The sequence below is a fragment of the Canis lupus genome, chromosome 13 (assembly GCF_003254725.2).
Source record: "Canis lupus dingo isolate Sandy chromosome 13, ASM325472v2, whole genome shotgun sequence".
Lineage (NCBI taxonomy): Eukaryota > Metazoa > Chordata > Mammalia > Carnivora > Canidae > Canis > Canis lupus.
Window position 1 is genome coordinate 36,021,745 of NC_064255.1, and position 21,608 is coordinate 36,043,352.

At 50.8% G+C, this 21,608-nt stretch overlaps 1 protein-coding gene across 11 annotated transcripts in view; it reads right to left on the minus strand.

Annotated features, from left to right (window-relative positions):
- SLC45A4 (solute carrier family 45 member 4) overlaps positions 1 to 21,608 on the minus strand; it is an 82,763-nt gene that overhangs the window by 32,584 nt on the left and 28,571 nt on the right. For 6 of the 11 annotated variants that reach the window (XM_049093143.1, XM_025450086.3, XM_049093144.1 and 3 more), the window contains exon 2: positions 7,250 to 7,972. The exons of 1 other annotated variant lie outside the window; for it this stretch is intronic. In XM_049093143.1, the coding sequence (XP_048949100.1) occupies positions 7,250 to 7,502 (253 nt within the window). In that variant the 5' untranslated portion in view covers positions 7,503 to 7,972. Of the gene's footprint in view, positions 1 to 7,249; positions 7,973 to 10,970; positions 11,070 to 21,608 lie in introns of all 11 variants that reach the window. 4 more of the 11 variants (XR_007401768.1, XM_025450083.3, XM_049093142.1 and 1 more) reach the window with 1 other exon arrangement.

Here is a 21,608-nt window from a genome sequence, read left to right on the forward strand (position 1 = left end):
CATCCTAGTGAGCTCCCAACTGAAGTGGGCATACCCAGGGCATCCTAGGGCCACAAGGAAGCTCCATTTGGGGTAACACAGGTGCTAACTGTAGTATCTAAATCTTAAAGGCCTCTTCCCCAGGGAGTCCCGTGATTTCACCTGTGCACCACACACACAGGGGGCCAGGCCTCGGGCTTAGACAAGAGCTGGTGGACATGGCAGGCGTGTGAGCCATGTCAGCTTCCCCTCTTCACCAAACACAAGGTGAGCGTCTCCTTGGACTCCAGGTCCAACTGTGAGTGAGAACCTGCCCCAGTGGGAATCACGATGCCAGGGATGGGGGTGGGGTGACCTGTGGGGACAAGCAATGGAGCGACACTCCTAGGAGCATCCTGGTTGTGGAGGAGACGTGATCGGGCTGCCCGCAGTGAGTCTGAGGATAGCCTGGCGTCCCCTGCAGATATGAACTCTATAAGCAGCTGATCTACAAGCCTGGCCCAGACACATCTACACTGCCTCCCACTTCACAAGTGAGTATGATACGTCCGGAGTGGTCCGGCATGATGGCATCACCCGGCAGGTGGAGCTGGAGGCTAAGGGGGCTCAGGATGGGGGGTGTGGACAGGACAACAGCAGGCCGAGGTTAGGGCCTCAGACATGCAGGCTTGGATCCCTGTGCTTCATCCCCATCAGCTGTATTCAGAGAGAAAGAGGTGCTGGTACCCAGAGATACACATAAGGCTACAGAGATGCAGAACAGCAGTGTAGGCTTCTCCAACAGCCAACACTTGGTTGGGAGGCTGGCCCTGCCTCCCAACTCCCCCACCAAACACCACAAAAGTCAGGAAATCTGTGCCCCATAAACTAAAACCATCACTAGCACCAAAGTTGGCCCACATGAAGCACAAGAGCAACCAGGTGGTCATGTCCCCACAGCCGAGGCCTAGAGCTAGCTTCCCTGAGCCCCTCACTTCTTGCCTTCCTGGGGGCTGGCACAGGCAGTAGCCTCTGAATTCTGGAGCATCCAGTCTCTGCACAGCTGAGGCACCAAAGGTACCCCAGACCCTTGTGTAATGCAGGCTGGTATTTTATGGAGGAACGGCACAACCCCAGAGCACTTTCAAGGAGCTCCAGGGAGGCCAGCTGGGAGGAGGGGCCTGAGAACCAGCCTTAGACCAGGTAGGCTAACCCGGCTGTTTGGGATGCCCACCAACAGCCAGGAGTGGAGGGCCCTTCTTGTGCATAGCAGCTCGGTCTGTGGGCCGGGTCAACAGCCACTGAGCCCCAGGATGGCCACGAGACAAAGGACAGCAAACAGCAGGGACTTCTTCCCTGGGGGCCACCACCGCTCCTGGGCAACATGCCAGGCTGTGTCTTCAGTTAGGCCATCACTGCTCACGTTCTAAGGACGGGAGATCACACACTGATGAGCACAGGCACGCTCAAAACAGGACAGCACTGCTTTAATAGCTTCAGAGAGCACATTCTCAATTAGCTACCTACTCCTGGATGAAAAATGACTTTCTGGGACACCTGGGTGGCTCAGAATTGAGCGTCTGCCTTTGGCTCAAGCCTGGATTCCGGGGTCCCGGGGTACAGTCCTGCATTGGGCTCCCCATGGGGAGCCTGTTTCTCCCTCTGCCTGGGTCTCTGCCTCTCTCTATCTCTCATGAATAAATAAAATCTTACAAAAAAAGAAAAAAAGAAAAAGAAAAATGACTTTCTTCCTAATCTCTGTGATAGCAGAGCTTGAACTAATTTATTTTATTTTATTTTATTTTTTTATTTATGACAGTCACACACACACAGAGAGAGAGAGAGAGGCAGAGACACAGGCAGAGGGAGAAGCAGGCTCCATGCACCGGGAGCCTGACATGGGATTCGATCCCGGGTCTCCAGGATTGCGCCCCGGGCCAAAGGCAGGCGCCAAACTGCTGCGCCACCCAGGGATCCCTTGAACTAATTTACTTTTTTCATAGCTTTCAGTTTACTGAATTTCAAGGGGGTTTTCGTTGGAGAAAAATCAACCTTATGAAAGATCTCTATCATTGATATCTTCAAACACAACTTAAAACATAAACTTTTATGCTGAGCATTTACATACCTTCTAACATGAGAAGTATTTTAGGCAGTGGGAAAAATACCAAATGCTCTAGGGGAACCTAGCTGCATCAGGCGGTGAAGCGCCTGACTCCTGATCTCATGGTTCTGAGTTCCATCCCCACAATGATGTAGAAATTACTTAAAAATTAAATCTTAAAAAAAAAAAAAATACTAAATGCTCTAACTGAAAGTAGTGGACTAGTGCAGTCAGAAACTCTACCCCACAGAGCACATGCATTAGTTATCTACTGGCGTGTAACAAATCACGTGCCATATAGTGGCTTAGAACATTTACTGTCTCTCAGTTTCTGTTGGGGCAGGAACCTGGGTGGGGCTTGGCTGGGTGGTCTGGCTCAGGGTCTCTCCCAGAGCTCTAGTTGTTTCATGGCTTCAGAGGGTGGGCAGGGGAGATCTGGAGCCATGCTCACCCACTTGATTGACGCAAGGATTCTATTTCTTGTAGGTTCGTAGACAGTGAGCCTCACTGGCTCTTGGCTGGAGGCTCCCTCAGTTCCCGGCCACATAAATCTCCCCGAGAACACAGCATGATTCATCAAAGTATAGAAGCCAACAGGGCAAGAGAGTCAAGTCTTCTGACCAGAGAGAAACCACATTCTTTTATAATCTAGTCACAAAGGTGACATCCACTCATTATTGCCATAGTCTATTTGTTAAAAGAAAATACTCAAGAGGAGATTTCACGGGGCCAAGAAAACCAGATGGCAGGGGTCCCTGGGCACCATCTAAGAGGCTGCTGACCACAGCAGGTAACCCAGGGCTCTGGATGCCATTTACTCTCCTCCAGACCCCTCTATGCAATGGTAATTTTATCATAAATAAGGTCATTTCTAATAAGAGACTTCTTAGAAATGATTTTATTGGGATGGAGAACTTCAAAAACCAATGTTCTAAGCTTGACTTGAAGAAACCAAAAAAAGTAAATTAAAAAACAAAGTAGGCAGAAGAAAAAAAGAGCATAAACCATTAAAATAAGAAATGGACAAACAACAGAGAAATTAAATAAAGCTAACTTTCTGAAAAGATAAATAAAATTGATACATCTTTAACCAAAGTAACCAAGAACTAAAGAGAATACAAATTACCATTATCAGACAGAAAAGAACATCACTACAGACCTTACAGACATTAAGAGGTACCCAACTAGTAAGTGACCAACTTTTCTATGATCACTAACGCAATATAAAAATGCTTTTAGGGATGCCTGGGTGGCTCAGTGGTTGAGCGTCTGCCTTCGGCCCAGGGTGTGATCCCAGGGTCCTGGGATCGAGTCCCACTTTGGGATCCCTGCATGAAGCCTGTTTCTCCCTCTGCCTGCGTGTCTCTGCCCTCTCTGTCTCTCAAGAATATATAAAATCTCACAAAAATAAAAACAAAATTTATATGGAAATGTGATAGATCCACAAAAGCCAAAACAAGGGCTCCCAGGGCTCAGCAGAGAGTCTGCTTGGATTTCTCACTCTCCCTCTGCCCCTTCCCTCATGCACACAAGGAGCTGTCTCAAATAAATAAATAAATCTTGGGATCCCTAGGTGGCGCAGCGGTTTGGCGCCTGCCTTCAGCCTAGGGCGCTATCCTGGAGACCCGGGATCGAATCCCACATCGGGCTCCCAGTGCATGGAGCCTGCTTCTCCCTCTGCCTGTGTCTCTGCCTCTCTCTCTCTCTCTCTCTGTGACTATCATAAATAAATAAAAAAAAAAAATTAAAAAAATAAAAAGTCACAAAATTAAAAAAAAAATAAAATAAAATAAATAAATAAATAAATAAATCTTAAAACACACACACACACACACACACACACACACACACACACACACACACAAAGAGAAACCACAGACTCTGGCAGAAGATCTGCAAATAATACCTGCCTGAAAAAAGACTTTCATCAAGAATATATAAAGAACTCTTGCAACACAATGATAGAACCCAACTAAAGTAACAGCCAAGCGTTTTAACACACGGACTTCACCTAAAAGAAACGAATACCCCAATAAGCCCATCAAAACTCATTTAACACCAGTGTTCATTTGGGAAACTCAAATGCTATCCGGGAGCTGTAGAAAACAGGACCCCTGCACCTGCTGGAGGGACCGGTCTCTTCTCACAGAAGCAAACCTGCGCCCGCCATTCAACCCAGCAATCCCACGCCAAGGCCTGCATGGGAGATGAAATGCACATCCATCCAAAGACTTGCAGGCAGATGCTCAGAGCAGCTTTATTTATAATCGCCTCTAAATGGAAACAACCCAAAATCCATCAGCTGATGAGGGGATAGACAGGACGGTGTGTCCATTCAGGGGACAAAGTACTGATTCGTGTGGAAGAGAAACGAATCAATCACAAGGGCGTTATGCTAACTGAAACACAGCGGAGCGCACACCCTGATTCCATTTATATGGGACTCCAAAAAGGGCACAACTGACCGAGGCAGGCTGGTGGTGGCTGGGGGGGCCTGCATGTGAGGGGTCACTAGGGGGTGACAAGAACACACCCGGCCTCACCTGTGCCAGGAACACATGCAGTCACTGCAGACTCGAATCAGGTAGACTGAAGGAAGAACCTGACGGTCTGGTCTCAGTATCGGCTTCAGTAACTACTGATACACAAAACTCACCGATCAACACCGTGCCTCTGACTCTGCTGAGAAAAGTCAGACTCCACTCAGAGGAAATTTTAGTCACTATGTCACCCCTGAGTGTGAAGCCCAACCCTGGGAAACAAACTGGCCTTCGGCTTCTGGACCCGGCGCCAGGCCACATGAGCGCGGCTCTCCTGAAGAACCATTCCTCTAGGAGTACACTCCGCTCCCCCCAGTCGGGGGGCAACACCCTCCCCTACTCCACAGTCAGCACTTCCGGAGGTGCCCATGCAGCACGCACACACACGACTTCCCAAAGCTACTGTGAACACACAGCACATGCCGTCGTGTTCTATAGTAGAACACAGGCTACGTGCTTGTGATCCCAGATTACCTGAAACTGATACGAGTCTCACGTAGTATATTAAACACTCACACCCAAACAATGAAATGTGCGGAGTTGTATAGAAGTTGAGACTCCCAACCTATAAAGTGACACATTCCAAGGAGTCTTAAGTGCCAGGGTTTTAAGCCAAAACACACATAACCCACCATGACGAAAATTTGGGAATAACAGCTCCCAAATCTGTACTTCTAGAACAACTTATTTCTCAGTAACCAGAGCTCCTGAACTCTACATTTGTCATCCTAACCACAAAGTGGTCTAGAAACTGGCTAATAGCACCCCATTTCTAATTGTAACCACCCCACTTAGTTATGACTGCTTTTGTAATGACCTCAACCATGGTGCCAAACCCAAGTCCTTATATGTTGAAGGGACAAAATAAATAAACGTCTGGTAAAGTTAACTGCCACCAGACTCCCGAGGTCTGGCCACAAAGCCAGGCTTCTAGTTTCTTGAGCTCCCCAAGCCTGATTCCCCGAGTGCCCTCGGCTCGCTCTCCACCAGGTCAGCCCAGAGCCCCCCCGCACTGACAGGCCTCCCAAGCAGCCAAGCCTCCCTCGGAGGGTCTGCAGCCCCCCTGCTCCCTCCTGCTCACGGTGCCCAAGCAGCTCTCGCTCGTCTGGCCGCTGCCCCACCTCCGGACCAGGGACAAGCTGTGCGAGCAGAGCCGTGACGTCCTGTCCCCCCTCAGTGCCCTGGCATGCGGTGGGCACCCACGGGCCGTGAAGAGCATAACTGCAGAGATGACAAATACGGAGGGTGAAAGAACAAGAGTGACCTATGTGGCTCACGCTCCACGGTCCCCATTCTCCTGAAATGCTCTTAACCTTGTCTGAGGTCTTGTGAATCCTTCTAAGGATGTTTTTAAAGATGAAAAAGCGGAGAGAAAAACATGTGGCATGACAGTAATTCAGTGCAGAGAGCATCAATCAAGGTGCTAAGGAGACGCAGGGGCGCGGGACCTCCTGTAACTGCCACCGTCGGAAATAAGCCCGAGCTTCAGCAGTACCGCCGGACACCTGCCACCACCAGACACCTGCCACCGCTGAGACGGGAAATGAAGTCTCCTCCCAACGACAGTGACGGTGCGGTTCTGATCCTAATTGAAGGACCCCTGGGCTTCACTAACCGATCCCCAGACAGGGCCTAGTTAGCGTTCACCGCAACAGGAAACATTATGTTTGGAGAAGGAAACATTCCTAAAACAACCAAAATAAGCAGAAACAACACACCTGTGGAATCCTCAAACGAAACAGAGTATTTTAAATCGCTCAGCCCCTTACCCAGGGGTAATTTTCCAGCAGCTGGAAAATTATATTTTCAAACTTCTTTAAACAACAGGGAAAATGAAACATGGACAGAATGCTTAGGGCCGAAGTTAGCACGTCAGTGTGTTCTCACACTGGGCTTCTACCACTGAGGGTAACTCTGTGCACTCCAGGACTTCTGGACGTGCTCGTCATTCAGCCACCGAAGTCCACACGAAAACTCAGATTTAAGTGCTCAGCAACGAGAAGCTGGTAATATAGAACCATGTTATTCAGGGTTTTCTAGGCCAGGCCTTGTTCCAAGCACTCTCCTTGTACCCGGCCAGGGGGTGGTCTGCAATCGCAGACCATCCCCCCCTTTCTGGGAAAGGAAGCTGAGGGAGAGTCAGGGAGGTTCGCTGGCCTGCCCAGGAGGACATGGCTGGTGACCATGTCCAGGAGGCAGAAACAGGGCAGGAGGACACGGCTGCTGACCATGTCCAGGAGGCAGGAACAGGGCAGGAGGACACGGCTGCTGACCATGTCCAGGAGGCAGGAACAGGGCAGGATGACACGGCTGGTGACCATGTCCAGGAAGCAGGAACAGGGCAGGAGGTACCACACACCGGGATTAGCACATATCAAAGCTGACTACATACACGCCAGCGCTCCGTGACCATCCTGCCACAGCAGGTGCAACCTCGTCAACATCCAAGGACCACCCGCCTCTCCAGCCCTGCTTCAGAATGAGAGGGAAAAAAACGGCCAGAGTAGGTTGAGGGGAGCAAAGACCAGGTTGCTGGTTCCCAGGGTTCTTGACACTTTCCAGCCGGTGACGAGCTCCGTGTGCTGACGTCCACTCGGGAGTTCACACCACGAACACTGATGCTCAGTGCTAAGGACCGGGCACTTACCAATCTGCAGGAGGATCGGCGTGACCAACGCCGTCTCCATGGCGTAACAGAACTCCCTGCCAAACATCACGGCCCCGTGCATCACCCACAGGCGCACAGGGATCCGGTCTATGGACCCCTCGCTGATGGTCTCATCGTGGGTGTCCGCGCTTCCGGGCTTCTGCAGGTCCGGCAGGGGGACAGGCAACTCCTGAACTTGCATAGATTCCGAGTCGGCGTTTTGCGGGGCCATTCTCATTACCACCAAAAGCATATATGTATATGTGTGCGTGTGCGTGTGTGTGTGTGTGTATATGTGTGTGTGTGTGTGTATATATATATATATATATACGTGTGTGTATATATATATATTTCCTCTACCTATATAAATAATTACTATCGTGTATCTTTAAGGATAAATTAGAACGCCTTCTCTTTCTGCTTCAGTTGGGTTCCTCCGGCAAGTAACGCTTATATCCCTCTTTGTACAAATAGAGATCTCGCAACTTCTCACAATCGGGTGAGACACGCAGCAAAACAAAAGGATTTTTGGTTGGATTTTAAACATATGGCTTGCTGGTTTACTGTGAATTAGAGTTAAAAATCCATAATTGCCATTCAGTTAATACCAGTTTCATCATTATTATTGAAGAGGTGCTGAAGTTACTTTTCTTGCTACAGAGAGGTGGGAAGGTGACACAAAAAGGAGGTCCACCGTTGCTCCCCATCGAGTGACTGGTTGATCTGCAAAAGAGGAAAACAATCCAGCAGAGTCAGTCGGGGGCGGCCGCCATGTGGCCAACCCCCCCCCCCCAGGCTGTCCAGGAGCTCCATGGATGGGTCCTCGGCCACCTGGAGACCCTGACCTCAGACCGCCGCGGCTCTCTGGTGCTTACTCGGGGTCAGCTGTGGACAAAGACACTAATTCCTGGAGATGGCTTCTTGTAGAGAGCTAACCCTGGGGCAGGGGGGTAAAGACAACACCATGGTGGGAAGCCAGAGAGATGATGGACAGACAGCTGGAGAGAGCTCAGCTTCTGCTCTTGAGCCGGCGAGAACCAGCAAAGAGCAGAGCTGTCAGCCTCCTGGGAGTGGGAATGGAGAGGCTGGGGAAGCAGGGAGGCTGGACAAAGGAGCAGAGATGGGTAGTGGGAGGATGGGTAGAGCAAGAATGGGGTGACTTGCCACCCTAAAGGGGGTGGGGGAAGGATGTTCAAAGTCCCCCCAAAAGCAGCCAAGTACGAGCGTGCGGGCTATCTACAGGGATGGTCTTTGACCTTGGCAGGTTATAACTCTTTCTGATCATCAAATGAAAATCACAGCCCCTCTCCAGGGGAAAAGTACCTGCACCGCAAACTGAATATCCCGTCCAGGGGCTCACAACCTCCTGACCCACATACAGCATTCCTGGTGGGTGGAACTCCTCAGCCCACATTCCCACTGTCCTGGGCTCTGTGATGCATTCTCTACCCAGAGGAACACATCACAATAAAGCGTCCACTGCCTTGCAACTAACTAAAATTTCCCCGTAAGAAGGTTTTAGGAAAACACAAGATAGGACTAAGGATGCAAGTCTGCCCATGCACTCGGCTGGACTCAGGCCTCCAGGCACTGGGGTTCTCCTCAACCTCAAGTGCATTAGATGAGGGGACCCGAAAATCACACAAATGGTGTTCCCATCTTACTTATTCTAACGTAGGCCTGTGAATTGCTATCTCACCGGATTTTCAACAACTGGTTTAAACAAAAATATTTCTAGTTAATAGTCACTGGACCAAACATGATCTTAATTAGCTCCTTCTCCCTCCCCCACCCAAGGGATGGGCAACCAAGGAACCAAGGGCAGCCTTCCCACGGAGCGCCCCCACAGGGAGCCCCAGCCTCAGGCAAAGCTGGTCCTTCCTTCCCTCACCATGTCACCATTCCAGGGCTCCCTCAGGGCCACTTCTTCTTGCAACGAGGATCCCTGAGGACAGCAAGTCTGCATCCTGCCTGCACAGGTGCTTCTCATGTTCCCCAATGTTGCGACACTTCACTGACAATCCCTGTCCTCAAGACTGCTCTCCAACTTTCCAAGTGGCCCCTACCATATAACATCTCAATTAAAAAGTGGGGTTTGGGGGCACCTGGGTGGTTCGGTCAGTTAAGAGTCTGACTCTTGATTTCAGCTCAGGTCATGACCTTAGGGTCATGGGATCAGGCCTAGAATTGGGCTCCACACTGGGTGTGGAGCCTGCTGGAGATTCTCCCCTTGACCCTCCCCCAGCTCGCTCGCTCTGGCTCTCTCTCAGAACCACAGGACAAAAACAAAACAAAAAACAACCAGGATTTCTAACCTCAAATCTTTTTAGAAAACATATTATGAAACTACTTGTAACCTACAAAATAAAACAGTATCTAAAAACAAAATCGCTCAGCATTAACAATTACCAACATCTGCACTCTCACTCCATCCCTACGTTCGGAGTGATTCCTGTCCTAAGAAAATAGAAGAGAAGAAAACTGTTTGTCAACCTGTCAAACCACAATATGGGTTCATGATTTTAAATGCTTTCTTCCACCAAATAAGATGGGTCATTTTTACGTGAAGGACGTGTATCCAGACAGGTTTTCAACGCCCATGCTGATGACCAGGGGCTTGGGGGGCAGGAATGACAGTCATTTTTTTCTAAGAATCCTGGTGACCCATTTATGGGTCACACACAACCCTCGAGCTCCGTCCCAGCGCCCCCGACCCACAGCTGCAGCCGTCCCGACACCCACGCCTGAAAATCGGCAGGCCCAGGCCAAGGCCATCTCAGCAGCAGCCAGGAATCAGGCAGCCGAGCTTGGTACTAAGTACACTGGAGCTGTTCCTAAGGCACTGGTTCTCCACCGGGGGCAATTCTGCACCTCCGAGGACACCAGGCAGCATCTGGACACATTTCTGGTTGTCACTTCCTTGGGTGGAGTCCAGGGACACTGCTAAGTACGGCCCCGTGGTAGAGAATGATCTGGCCACAAGTATCAACTGTGTCGAAGTCGAAACACTCTGCTCGAAGGTTATTATTAAATAAATGTGAAAAAGTCTTCTCCAGAAATGCTGAAACACTACATTTTACATGATTACGTTTTGAATCCATCAACTGGGCCAGATGTGGCAAATTCCACATCACTGCCTCTTTGTGGAACCAAAACCAGGCGTTGCTCAAAATGGACAGGAAAATGCAGGTGGGCTCACACCACCGTCTCCCAGCGCAGGAGGAGGTGGCCTCCGGGCTCCGGTTTGTGGCAGGAAGAAGAAAGGTGCCGGCTATTTCCTCTGGGGAGCCCCAGAGACCCCCAGCTCGCTGCCGCAGCCTCCCGCACCAAGTTCAGGTGGGTCCAGTCTGAAGACCCCTCTGCAGCCCAGCCCTCCCCGGAAGATGCACTGCGGCCGTGCAGTGACCGTACCAGGTAACACGACCCTGGCCCGGGCAGGGAGAAGCTCCCATGGCAGAGGCCACCACCTGTGCTCCCCCGGTCCCACGGTGGGAGCCCGGAGCAGATCGCAGAAAGAGTGAATGAATACATGAATGAATGAATGACAGCCAGCTAACGTGCTGACCAGAATGTACCAGGGGCTGTGTGCGCTGGAAAGCCACCCCCCACCCGTGCCAAGCTCTCTCGAAGAGTGACACCCAGGGTAGCTGGGTGGCCGGCTACCGGGGTCAGGCTGCAGGGAAGCCCGCATGAAATGGCATGAGCGTGGCGTGGGGTTTACCTGTCATTCAAGGAGGCTAGGCATTAACACAGCTGGCTTCCCTTCCTCAAGCCGTGCAAACGCAGTGAATAGGTTTTACACAGGCAACTTCACTGTCATCTATATTGATGAAAATGACAAATAGCGTTAGCATCTTCAGTTAGCTTGACTCTAGGTAGCAGTTAGTAAATACAAGTCCATCGACATCTCGCAGCTCTACGGACTCACCCACGTTCGCGTTCTGAAGCCACGGCAGGAATGCCCACAGAAATCAGCACAAACTCCCAGAGCGGAAGCCGCTTTCCAACCGCTAACTTAGAAACGAGACTCAACTAACAAAACCTACTCCTGTTAGAGGACACTGGGGTTCCCCAAAGATCTGACTAACCCGGTTTACAGTCAGGCACCTTGAAGACAACACCCAACTGCTCAGCAGCAGCTTACACTCGGTGGAGACAGTTTCCAAACACTATGCAAATCCGGGGGTGGGGGGGGTGGTTTACAAGACTTTTAGGGAATGATAAAAGATACTTTGGGGATCCTCTCTTCCTCTCCCTCTGCTCCTTCTGCTCATGCTCACATGTGCTCTCTCTCAAGTTCAATCATTAAAAAAAAAAAAGCCACAGTCGAGGGGTCCATGGAACCGGGAAGGTGTACCAGCCAACTCTGATAGGTCAGGCTATACACACAGGCTGTAGGATGGCCAACTCGGCCGTTCATTCCCAGTGAAAAACCTAGTGGGTACCTTTCACGTCTCAGATCCATATTCTCGTGTGTGCTGTCGTGACGTCAGGACGCACTGTTCTCTTTTCACCGTGGCCATCGGATCATGTCAATAGGATTTATTGGTAAGTCCACTCCAGCACTGAGACTCCCCTTTGTCATACATCAAATTTCCATCAGTACTTGGGTCTGTTTCCCAGCTTCCTATTATGTCCGGCCAGCGTGCCTGTCTGCTCACGCCCAGTAACCCACTGCTCTAAGAACAAAGTGCGCAGGAGGTTCTAGACTCTGCTGAGGCCATACCCTCTCACTGCTTCATTCCCTAGCATCTAGCATCTCCCTGTTTATTCTTGGATGTTTGTTTATAAGCATATGAGCTCTAAGAGCTAGACTAGCTCAGGAAAAAAGATATTTTTTGCTGTTTTGTTTTGTTTTTAATTTCACTCATTTGACAGAGAGAGCGTGCACATAAGCAGGGGGAGAGAGAAGCAGGTTCCATGCTGAACAGGAAGCCTGACTGGATCCCAGGACCCCAGGATCATGATCTGAGCCAGAGGTAGATGCTCAACCGACTGAGCCACCGAGGTGCGCCTGTTGGTATTCTTACTGTGATTCCATTAATTGTTAGGGTTAGCTTGGGGAGCTGCCATCATAGACCGCCAGGACACCAATCCGGGAAGGAGGGCTCTCTCTTTGTCCCACACTACCTCAATGTCTCTCAAGAAATTTCATGCTCCTTTTTACAGGTTTTGCACATTTCTAGTTAAGTTCTTCCTAACGGTTTTATCTTATTTGTGGCCACTGTAGATGGGATTTTCTCTTCCCTTATATTCCAACTGTTTATAGTCAGCCTACAAGCAGGCTAGTGAGCGTTGTTTGTTCATTTGCTCAGCTGTAACTTACATGCAGTGAAAACGTGCCATGTTCAATCAATTCTGACAAATTTATATCGACACAGACCATTTCCAGTACTCTGGCAAGTCCCCGAATGTCCCTTCCCCTGCAATTAAGGCTAATGATCTTTACATTTTAATTTGGTGATCTAATTCTTTAAGTGCCTGCGAATGGACAAAAAGGCTATCACCGAGTTAACAACAAACCTACCAACCATTACCAAGCTACGTATAATCCCCAGCTTCGGCTAACACAGGATTATGTTCCAAAGTTCACGTGTGCATTGCTTGGAACCTGATCATCGGCTCCTCGGAGACAGAACCCACGGTCCCTCCCGGTGTGAACTGAACTCAATCACAGCACTTGTTCTGGAGCGAGGCACAAGGACCCATGTGGCATACGGCTGCACCTGTCCCGGGTACCAAACCTGAGATGGTCTCCCCACACTTGTTCTATTTCTAGGGCCCTTTCCATGGGGACTCAAGAAAAGGAAAAGAAAGAAGCTGAGAAGAAAAGGCAGGAGCACAGGGGCAGGTGCACAGGGCGGCTCTCCCATCAGCCAAGCGCCAGGGCGAGGCTGCGTCATCCCCGAGGAAGGCAATCAGACAATGTCAAACCAGGTTTCCACTGTCCACAAAGCTCCTTATTGCAGGCAGACTGTTTTCTTTGAGGAAGCTATTTTATGTAAATGGTAGAATATTAACCAAAATAACCAAACCATTTCAATAAAACATCTTACGAACATTCTTCTGAAGGACCTAACTTATGAGGCCACGCTAAACCCCGACAAATACACTGAAACAGCTTCAAGAGAAAAGACTGGTTTGCTCCTTCCCCAAAGCACGGGCAAGGATGTGCTGCAAAGAGCCTCCTCTGGAGCTGTTGAAAAACGTGAAGCTTAAGCCGTGACTTATTCCAGCATTATCCAATCGGAAGACCAGAAACACGTTATGGACAGGTTTTCCCCTAGCAGAGAAAACGCGCTTCCCTCCGCGGGGACTGTCGCCACGTTCAGGGACAAGGACCTGGGTAGGATTTGCAGATGCACTTAGACCAGTGAAACTACCATTGTTCCAATCAACAACTTCCTCTATTGTCCTGTTTCTAATTTAAGGGTAACCGATGCCAGAACATGTGACTTCCTACAATTTGCTCTGTGGAAAGCCGGCTGTTAACGGAATGCCATCAAAAAGTTAACTGCGGAGCAATCTCAGGCCCCGCCAGCTTCGGTTCAACTTTGAGGTTCTATCCATCTCCTGGAAATCGGTCAGAGAGGAGTTAATGCGCACTTGCGACACGCCTCAAACACGTCCCGGCTGCCTCCACACCCCCCGACGCACAAAGGCACACGTGTGCGCCCTGGCAGCGCCTGGGCACCGGGCGTGCAGCGAATCCGAGACGGTGGCTGCTTCATGGCCACTGCTGTTTGTTTTGTGCACCCATCTAAAACCAGGCATCCACACCCTCGAGAAAATCCACTGCAACTACCAACATTCCTCTTGCAACGCCATCAATTATTAACCTCCGACGAGCGTGCCGAATAGCGAGGGGCACAGTGCTCTCCATCACCACCAGCAGCACGCCTCCCTCTCACCAGACGACCACGGCCCAGAACGCTACCCGACACACGACACAGAAACCAGGGAAGCCAAACGAAGGCCAGCATCAGCTTTTAGAGCAAGAGTCTAAAATGACGTAAAATCGATCAAGCAAGTTCGAAGTATCCCTGGTAAGAAAGAAGCATTCCAGCGAATCTGTTTGTAAGGTTATTTCCTGAAAAGCATTTAAGAAATCCCACGGACTTCCAACATAAAATCAATGTTCTATCAAGAGACAGACATGACACAGATTGAGAGAAAATATTTGCAAAAGGCACATCTGCTAAAGGACTGTTCTCCAGAACACACAGCACACGCGACAGTAAGAAAATGAAGAAAAGACAAGGCACCCAAAGAGACCGCTCAGTAAAGATGCACGACGGCAAGGAATCACGTGGAGAGATGCTCCACGCCACGTGGCATCAGACACCCGTAAACTACAACTACATCCCACTATACCCCTGTGAGGATGGCCAAAGTCAGGGCACAGCCACCAGATGCCAGCGAGGACGTGGAGCAACAGGGCTGCTCGCTCACGGCTCACGGGAGCACAGGATGGCGCAGCCACTTGGGAAGACAGTGTGGCGGTTTCTCACCATCTAAACACGCTCTTCCCAGGTGGTCCAGCAGTCCTGTTCCCTGGTACTTACCCTAAGGAGGTAACACCTTATCTCCACACAAGAACCTGCATGTGGATGTCTAGTTTTATTATTACTTGCTAAAACCTGGAAGCAACCATGGCGTCCTTCAGCAGGTGGATGTTTAAATCCTCTGTGGTCTGCCCAACGGAATGTTATTTAGTGCTAAGAAGACATGAGCTCTCGAGCCAGGAAAAGACAAGAAAGAACCTTAAACACATATCATTAAGTGAAAGAAGCCAATCCCAAAAGGCTGCTCCCTGTAGGATTCCAACCACAGGACATTCTGGAAAAGGCAACACTATAGAGACAGTAAAAAGATGGGTGGTTACCGGGGAGTAAAGTGGGGTGGAGTGGGGGCGGGCAGAGGGATTTGGGGGCAGTGAAACTACTCTGGAAGGTACCATAATGGGAGACACACGTTGTTACACACCTGTCAAAACCCACAGAGTGTCCAAGAGCAGGGGTGAGCCCTAAACCATGGACCCGGGGTGGTGAAGACACATCAGCACAGGTTCACCAGCTCTAACACATGCCCCACTCTGCTGGGGGAGGTGGATAATGGGGGAGGCTGGCTGTTCAGGAGGATGAGGGTATGCAGAACACCATCCTCTATGCTCACTTGGCAGTAAACTGAAAAATAGTTTACGAATAAAAAGTAAGTATCTGGGATCCCTGGGTGGCGCAGCGGTTTGGCGCCTGCCTTTGGCCCAGGGCGCGATCCTGGAGACCTGGGATCGAATCCCACGTCAGGCTCCCGGTGCATGGACCCTGCTTCTCCCTCTGCCTGTGTCTCTGCCTCTCTCTCTCTCTCTCTCTCTCTGTGTGTGACTATCATAAATAAATAAAAAATTTTAAAAAAAAAGTAAGGGTCTTTCCCATTAAAAAAAAACAAAAAAAAAACAAAAAAAAAAACAGAATACTCAATCAAAAATATCTGACAAGAAAGGGTTCCAGAGGTGGTCATCCCGAATGTTCCGGACTTGCGGAATTACTTTCTCATGTGTGAAATTACCTTCCTCTAGGTATTATGGTGTCACCTGCAGAAACCCAGCCTGGTCTCCTCTGAATCAATGTGCCTCTACGGTCTAGGAAATGTGAGCTCAAGGATAATAAAATTAAGATATATTGAAAATGGGGAGGGAGGGTACCTGCATGGCTCAGTCCATTAAGTGTCTGCCTTCAGATGGGGTCACGATCCAAGACCTGGGATCCAGCCTCGCGTAGGGAGGGTGGTCCCTGCTCTCCCTCTCTCCCGTGGCATCTGCTTCTTCCTCTGCCCCTCCCCTTGGCTCGTGCTCCCCACCCCCAAATAAATAAAATCTTTAAAAAAAATAAATAAATAAGGCTTGTGACGTTGTGGTATCCCCAAAGAACACAGCCTCTGTGGCTGCTGTGCCCCCCACCAAACTCCCATGCTACTGGATCAGGAGCTGGGGCCTCTGAGAGGGATCAGGTCATCAGGGTGGAACCCTCATAAATGGGATCAGTGTCCTCACGAGAGACATCCCATGGCTCTCTGGCTCCTTCCGAGTTGATGACACAGCAAGAAAGCGTGTATGAACCAGGAAGCAGGCCCAGAAGACAGACAAGTGGTCAATCTGCCAGCACCTTGGGCTGGACTTCCCAGCCTCCAGAACCTCAGGGAGTAAGTGCCCACTGTTGAGGACACCCCAGCCTGTGGGTTTGGTAGGCTGCCCCAGTGGCCAAGACCACACGCATCAGTGGGAATCAGGCCACCCCGGGGGGCTCATTTACAAATGTCGAGGCAGGCCTCCACCTGGTCCACAGAACCAGCTCTCTGGAGAGGGACCCAGGACTCTGCACTACGACACACACCCACAGGACAGCCAAGTGCGACACTCTCAGTGGGCCCGAGCACCACGGCTGGGGTATGCGGCACAGTCGTTAACTGTACCCCTTTTCACTGGAGTGTCAGGGTCTGGGCAGCGCCTTGCCACTCTGGAGACAAATGATCAAAAGCTTCACTAGGACTTAAAACCTTTCAATAACCCAGCCTTTGAGTGTCTTGTGTCACAAGACCCAGTTGAGGACACTTCTGAGACCAAACACAACACACGTCAGACCTGACATCAATTTTTATTCGACTCCTTTTGATCAGCTTGTTGTGACTTGATGTCGGTCAAGGGGGAGGAGAGGGGGGAGATGTGTGTGTACACACTCTTCTAAGTATTAACAGACCCAAGCAAAGGAAATGTGGAAAGAGGCCCCCCTGGGAGCTAAGGGGATGAAAATATTGCTACACTGTTAACAAGTCAGTCTAATTAAAGTGTTTCTCAATGGATTCCCATCCCAGAGTAAGCAGGAGGGGCCCGATCCCTGGACCTCCAGCATTCCTCCCGGACCACTCCTGTGTGGACCACATTGCCTGGCCCTATACACCTCGAACACACACCTACCCCCCCCCTTCCCGTACACCTCCAGTAGAAGCCCGGGCCAGGATGCTCCTTCCGCAGGCGCCCAGGACATCTGACTGTTCAACACCACAACCCCACCCCCACTGCAAGCTCCCAGAGGTGGGGACAGCTCCCCCCTGCCCATCTACTTTCCTGTCCACCTGCAGGACTCAGAGCTCCCTGCTTCCAGGACCCTGGTGGCACGATGTCCTCTGGGTTGGCCAGGCCCCTCTGCTTTTCCTTCAGCTCTCATCAGTCTGGGACCCTTCTCCCCACTGTGGCACCCTGGTCCCGGGAGGAGCATTTCCTTCTGGAGGCAGGCAGCCTGAGCACACAGCAGGCAGGAGGCACCCACCCCGAGGGCAGGATGGCTCAGATCACCACTGGGTGGCCCAGCACCTAGCCAGTGCAGGCACTCAGGTGGCTGGAAAGAAATGAATTCATGAGCACTAGAAGGAGAGGACCAGACCAACCCATAATTACTCCATTAAATGAAGAAAACCAATTTTTAGTAATGCTTCCCTTTTAGAGAAAAGAGCAAGCTAAGTGCAGAGCTCAAAGCAAATCCCTCTCCCTTCTGAATAGGAAGCAGAAACCAGTGTGTCAATGCTAATGAATAGTCGAGAGGATTTTAATGCCTTAAAACTGGCATATTGCAATTCAAGTAAACTTTCAAATGTACACACTACTTAAGGTGTTATTTTTTTCTACAAAAGGCACCACACCCTCCAAAGAAATCGCAGCAGCTCACAATTTCACACGTAGGTGGAACTTCTCAGGAATTCCTATGCTTTAATGAAACGGCACGAGTCCAGGGGCTCCCAGAGCATAAAACACCGCACGGCCACGTTTCACACGCGGCATCCTCCAGATCACCACCCCGCCACCTGCTGGGGCTTCTCAGGGCTGAGCCTGATGCCCGTGCAGTCTGGCAGACTCGTCCCAGCCCAGTGGAGGCCTCCCAGCTGGGCCCGCGTTCTTAGCAGAACATCATAGGCACCAAAAAGCCTTCCCAGCACAGGGGCTCCCCGGTCCCCCTGTGAGAAGCAGACAAGCCACTGCTGGCTCCCACTGCCCCAACCCGAGCTCCACCGTGGCTAGAAGCAGCCTCCTGCACTGGGCTCCCCAGCCCATCACAAGATTTGTGACCCCCAAGGGTAGGCGGGGATCGGGACGAGGGGACACAGCAAGGGGACAGGCGAAGTCATCTCAGGCTCTGCGCTAAATCAGAGGCCCCAAATGCAGCCCTCCCTACAAAAGGTCCAAACAGCACCATGACTCACCAAGCTCACGGCCATCGTCACCCTGCATGCTGGTGTAACCATGCACATGTTGGCAGGGCAAGACAGCAGGAGCAGAGTCCTCCTGGCAGGGCACAGACCTTCCAGATGCAGCACAAGGTACTGACGGAAAAGCTGCTGAGCCACAGACAAACACTATCTACTCACGGGGTCCCAGAGCTCCTTTGCTGAGCACACCCAATTCCAAAAGCCACTCTGTAGGGCCGCGGCACCAGGGCACAGCTACAGGTTCCTCAGGTTGCTGGCCTGCCTCGGGATCCAGGCCCCACGTCTCTTAGGTAAGACACAGCAGGATGCTGGAGTGAATCAAATGGGAGCAAACAGCAAGCACCCCTTTAACTCCCTCCTGATCCCATTTCCAGGTGCCGGGCCCGGTGCGGGGGGGGGGGGGGGGGGGGTTGCTGCTGGGGAAGGCCCTGGTGTGCCTGAACCCAGTACCGAGGGCAGTGTGTCCCAACAGGACCTCCTCCCTCGGGGCAGCGGCCACCCTGCACCATCCCCCAGCACAGGCCCCCCGAGTGAATCAGCAGGATGATACACTAGAGCTAAATGGGCAGACTCGACCAACAGTCTGCGTGACCATATTTTCAATGTTGGATCAAATCAAAGTACTTATTCTTCCTAAATTTTAGGGGTCAAGGCATTAGGATCCACATCAAGCCCCTCTCTAAACGGAATCCCTCTGTATCTTGCACTATCAAGCTGTTAAAAAAAATAAAAATAAAACAAGCTGTTACCTAACGTGAAGGAAAACACAGCCAGCATCCAACCCTCGGAAAGCCAGCACACGTACCTTTAGGAGACTACGCTGAAATGAGGACATGCTGCCCCCAGCAGATAATACTCCCCTCGACATTTGCCTTATGCTAAACTGCAACGACTTTCTCCGGTGACTTTTTACCTCAGACCTTTTAGATCCGTTTCCCCAGATTTGCATCATCAACTCAGCAGGATGGGTTTTGTTTTTCAATTAAAAAGCCGCAAGTGGTTTCCTTCCCCCCTGCCCTCCTCCTAAGTGTGCCTAGCGAGCCGCTGGAGTCGAGCAGCTCTGGCTGCCATGGCAACGAGAGCGTGCGTCCACCGCGCGGCTCCGGGACCCTGGCGAGCGCAGGGCAAGCCGGCCTCCAGCCGCCTGAAATGCCAGGCGGGCAACCACTGCCAACACCCATAGTATTTCTCTGAATCTGAGCCGTCTTCGGCTAAGGGCTGAGCCAGGCGTGAAGGAACTCTTCTCCAGGCCATGGCAAAACGAGAGGCAGGCAGGCCGCGGGCTGCCTCGGGACACTCGTAAGCACCAAACGGTCTTGGAAAAAAAAATGAAAAATATAAGCTCCTCCCATTACATACATGTAATCAAGGACTGACCTCAGAGACAGAGGCACAATGAAGGAGCACCACCACTACAGCTGCCAAGCCACGATGAAACCTTCCGGTGGCATTTATATTAACACCAAACCAAAGAGTCTCCGGGTTCTGCAGTCATCCTTGGGCAAAAAAGGAGGCAGGGCCACGGGAGTGACCGGGAAGCGGCTGTCTAACAGCATGGAATTACTTAAATTATGGGCCAGGGGAGGTGAACCTAAAAGGCCAGCGTATTTGAGAAGCAGTAAAATGAACACTAGTTTTCTTTAAATAGGTGAAGTTTTTCTTAATGAGTAGAACTTACATGTGCCTTTTTTTTTTTTAAGATTTTATTTATTCACGAGACACAGAGAGAGAGAGGCAGAGACACAGACAGAGGAGAAGCAGGCTCCATGCAGGAGCCCGATGTGGGACTCGATCCGGGGTCTCCAGGATCACGCCCCGGGCTGAAGGCAGGCTCCAAACCGCTGAGCCACCCAGGGATCCCTTACATGTGCTTTATATGTGGCCTGAGGTTAAATGTACCCCTATTCCCTAAGAAGTAAAAGAACAGCTATAAAACCAGCACTCTGTCCCCCTCCGCACACCTGAGGCCAGAGATGCAAGTCAGCGGGTATACAGATGGGGTGGGTCGCATCTGCACCATTCACGAGACCGCATGTGTTGCTGAGACACTAAAAACATTGTCTTTTGAGCGTCTAGGCGCTTCATAAACCCCTCCATCTCTTGAACCCCTTTGCAGCACCTAGTTGGTTTTACATCAAGGAAAACATGGTCCCAGGCCCCAGTTCAGAGGCCCAGGGAAGGCAGGGAGCAGAGGGAGGGAGAGCGGGGGCTGGGGGGGAGGGGCAGGCAGGGGGAGGGAGGGGCAGGCAGGGGGAGGGAGGGGCAGGCAGGGGGAGGGAGGGGCAGGCAGGGGGAGGGAGGGCCCGGCAGCCACCTCCCCTGCCCCTGGGGTCCCTGCTCAGGGAAGTGGCTGGGAGCAGAGACAAGCTCTCAGAGAAGCAGGGAGGGGGGATGGGAGCCTCCCCCCAGTTCCTCTACAACGTAAATCAGACTACCTCTACAGACATGAATGACCCCTTAACCTGGAGGTCCCCCAATTTTCTGTGACGAAGAAACCCAGGCTGGTATCTAAGTGACTACCCGTTGTGCTGTCTGGAGAAGTCCACTATTTGGAACCAGGGCTTCCCTGGGACTCCTCCCAGCTCAAGTGCTCAACCTAAGGATTATCCCCACGCAATTACTCATGACAGTCCTGGCACCATTAAAAGGACTTCTGAAAAACTGAAGCTGTGGTCACTACGTATCCAAAGTCTGACAATGTGAATACCCTTTGACCCTGTAGCTCCCTCTTCGGAACTCATCATAAGGCTACAAAGGCACAGGCATGCTGATCACACCACTAGGAAACCTGAAGCATCCATTAATAAAGTGTGGTGCACCCACACACAAATCACGCTGCGTGACTCTTTGCTGAGATGGAAATAGACCTAATATCAAGTGCAAAAAGCAGATTATAAATCAAGTACACATTATGATCATAATTAAGTTTTTTTTAAAAAGGTACAGAAGCACAGAAAAAGGAGTCACTTCAGGGTGATTTATAGTTACAGTCTTTCTGCTTCTGTGGGACCTAATTGTATTTTTAACTTAAAAAGAAACAGGGCACCTGGGTGGCTCAGTCGATTGAATGCCCAACTCCTGATTTTGGTTCAGGTCATAG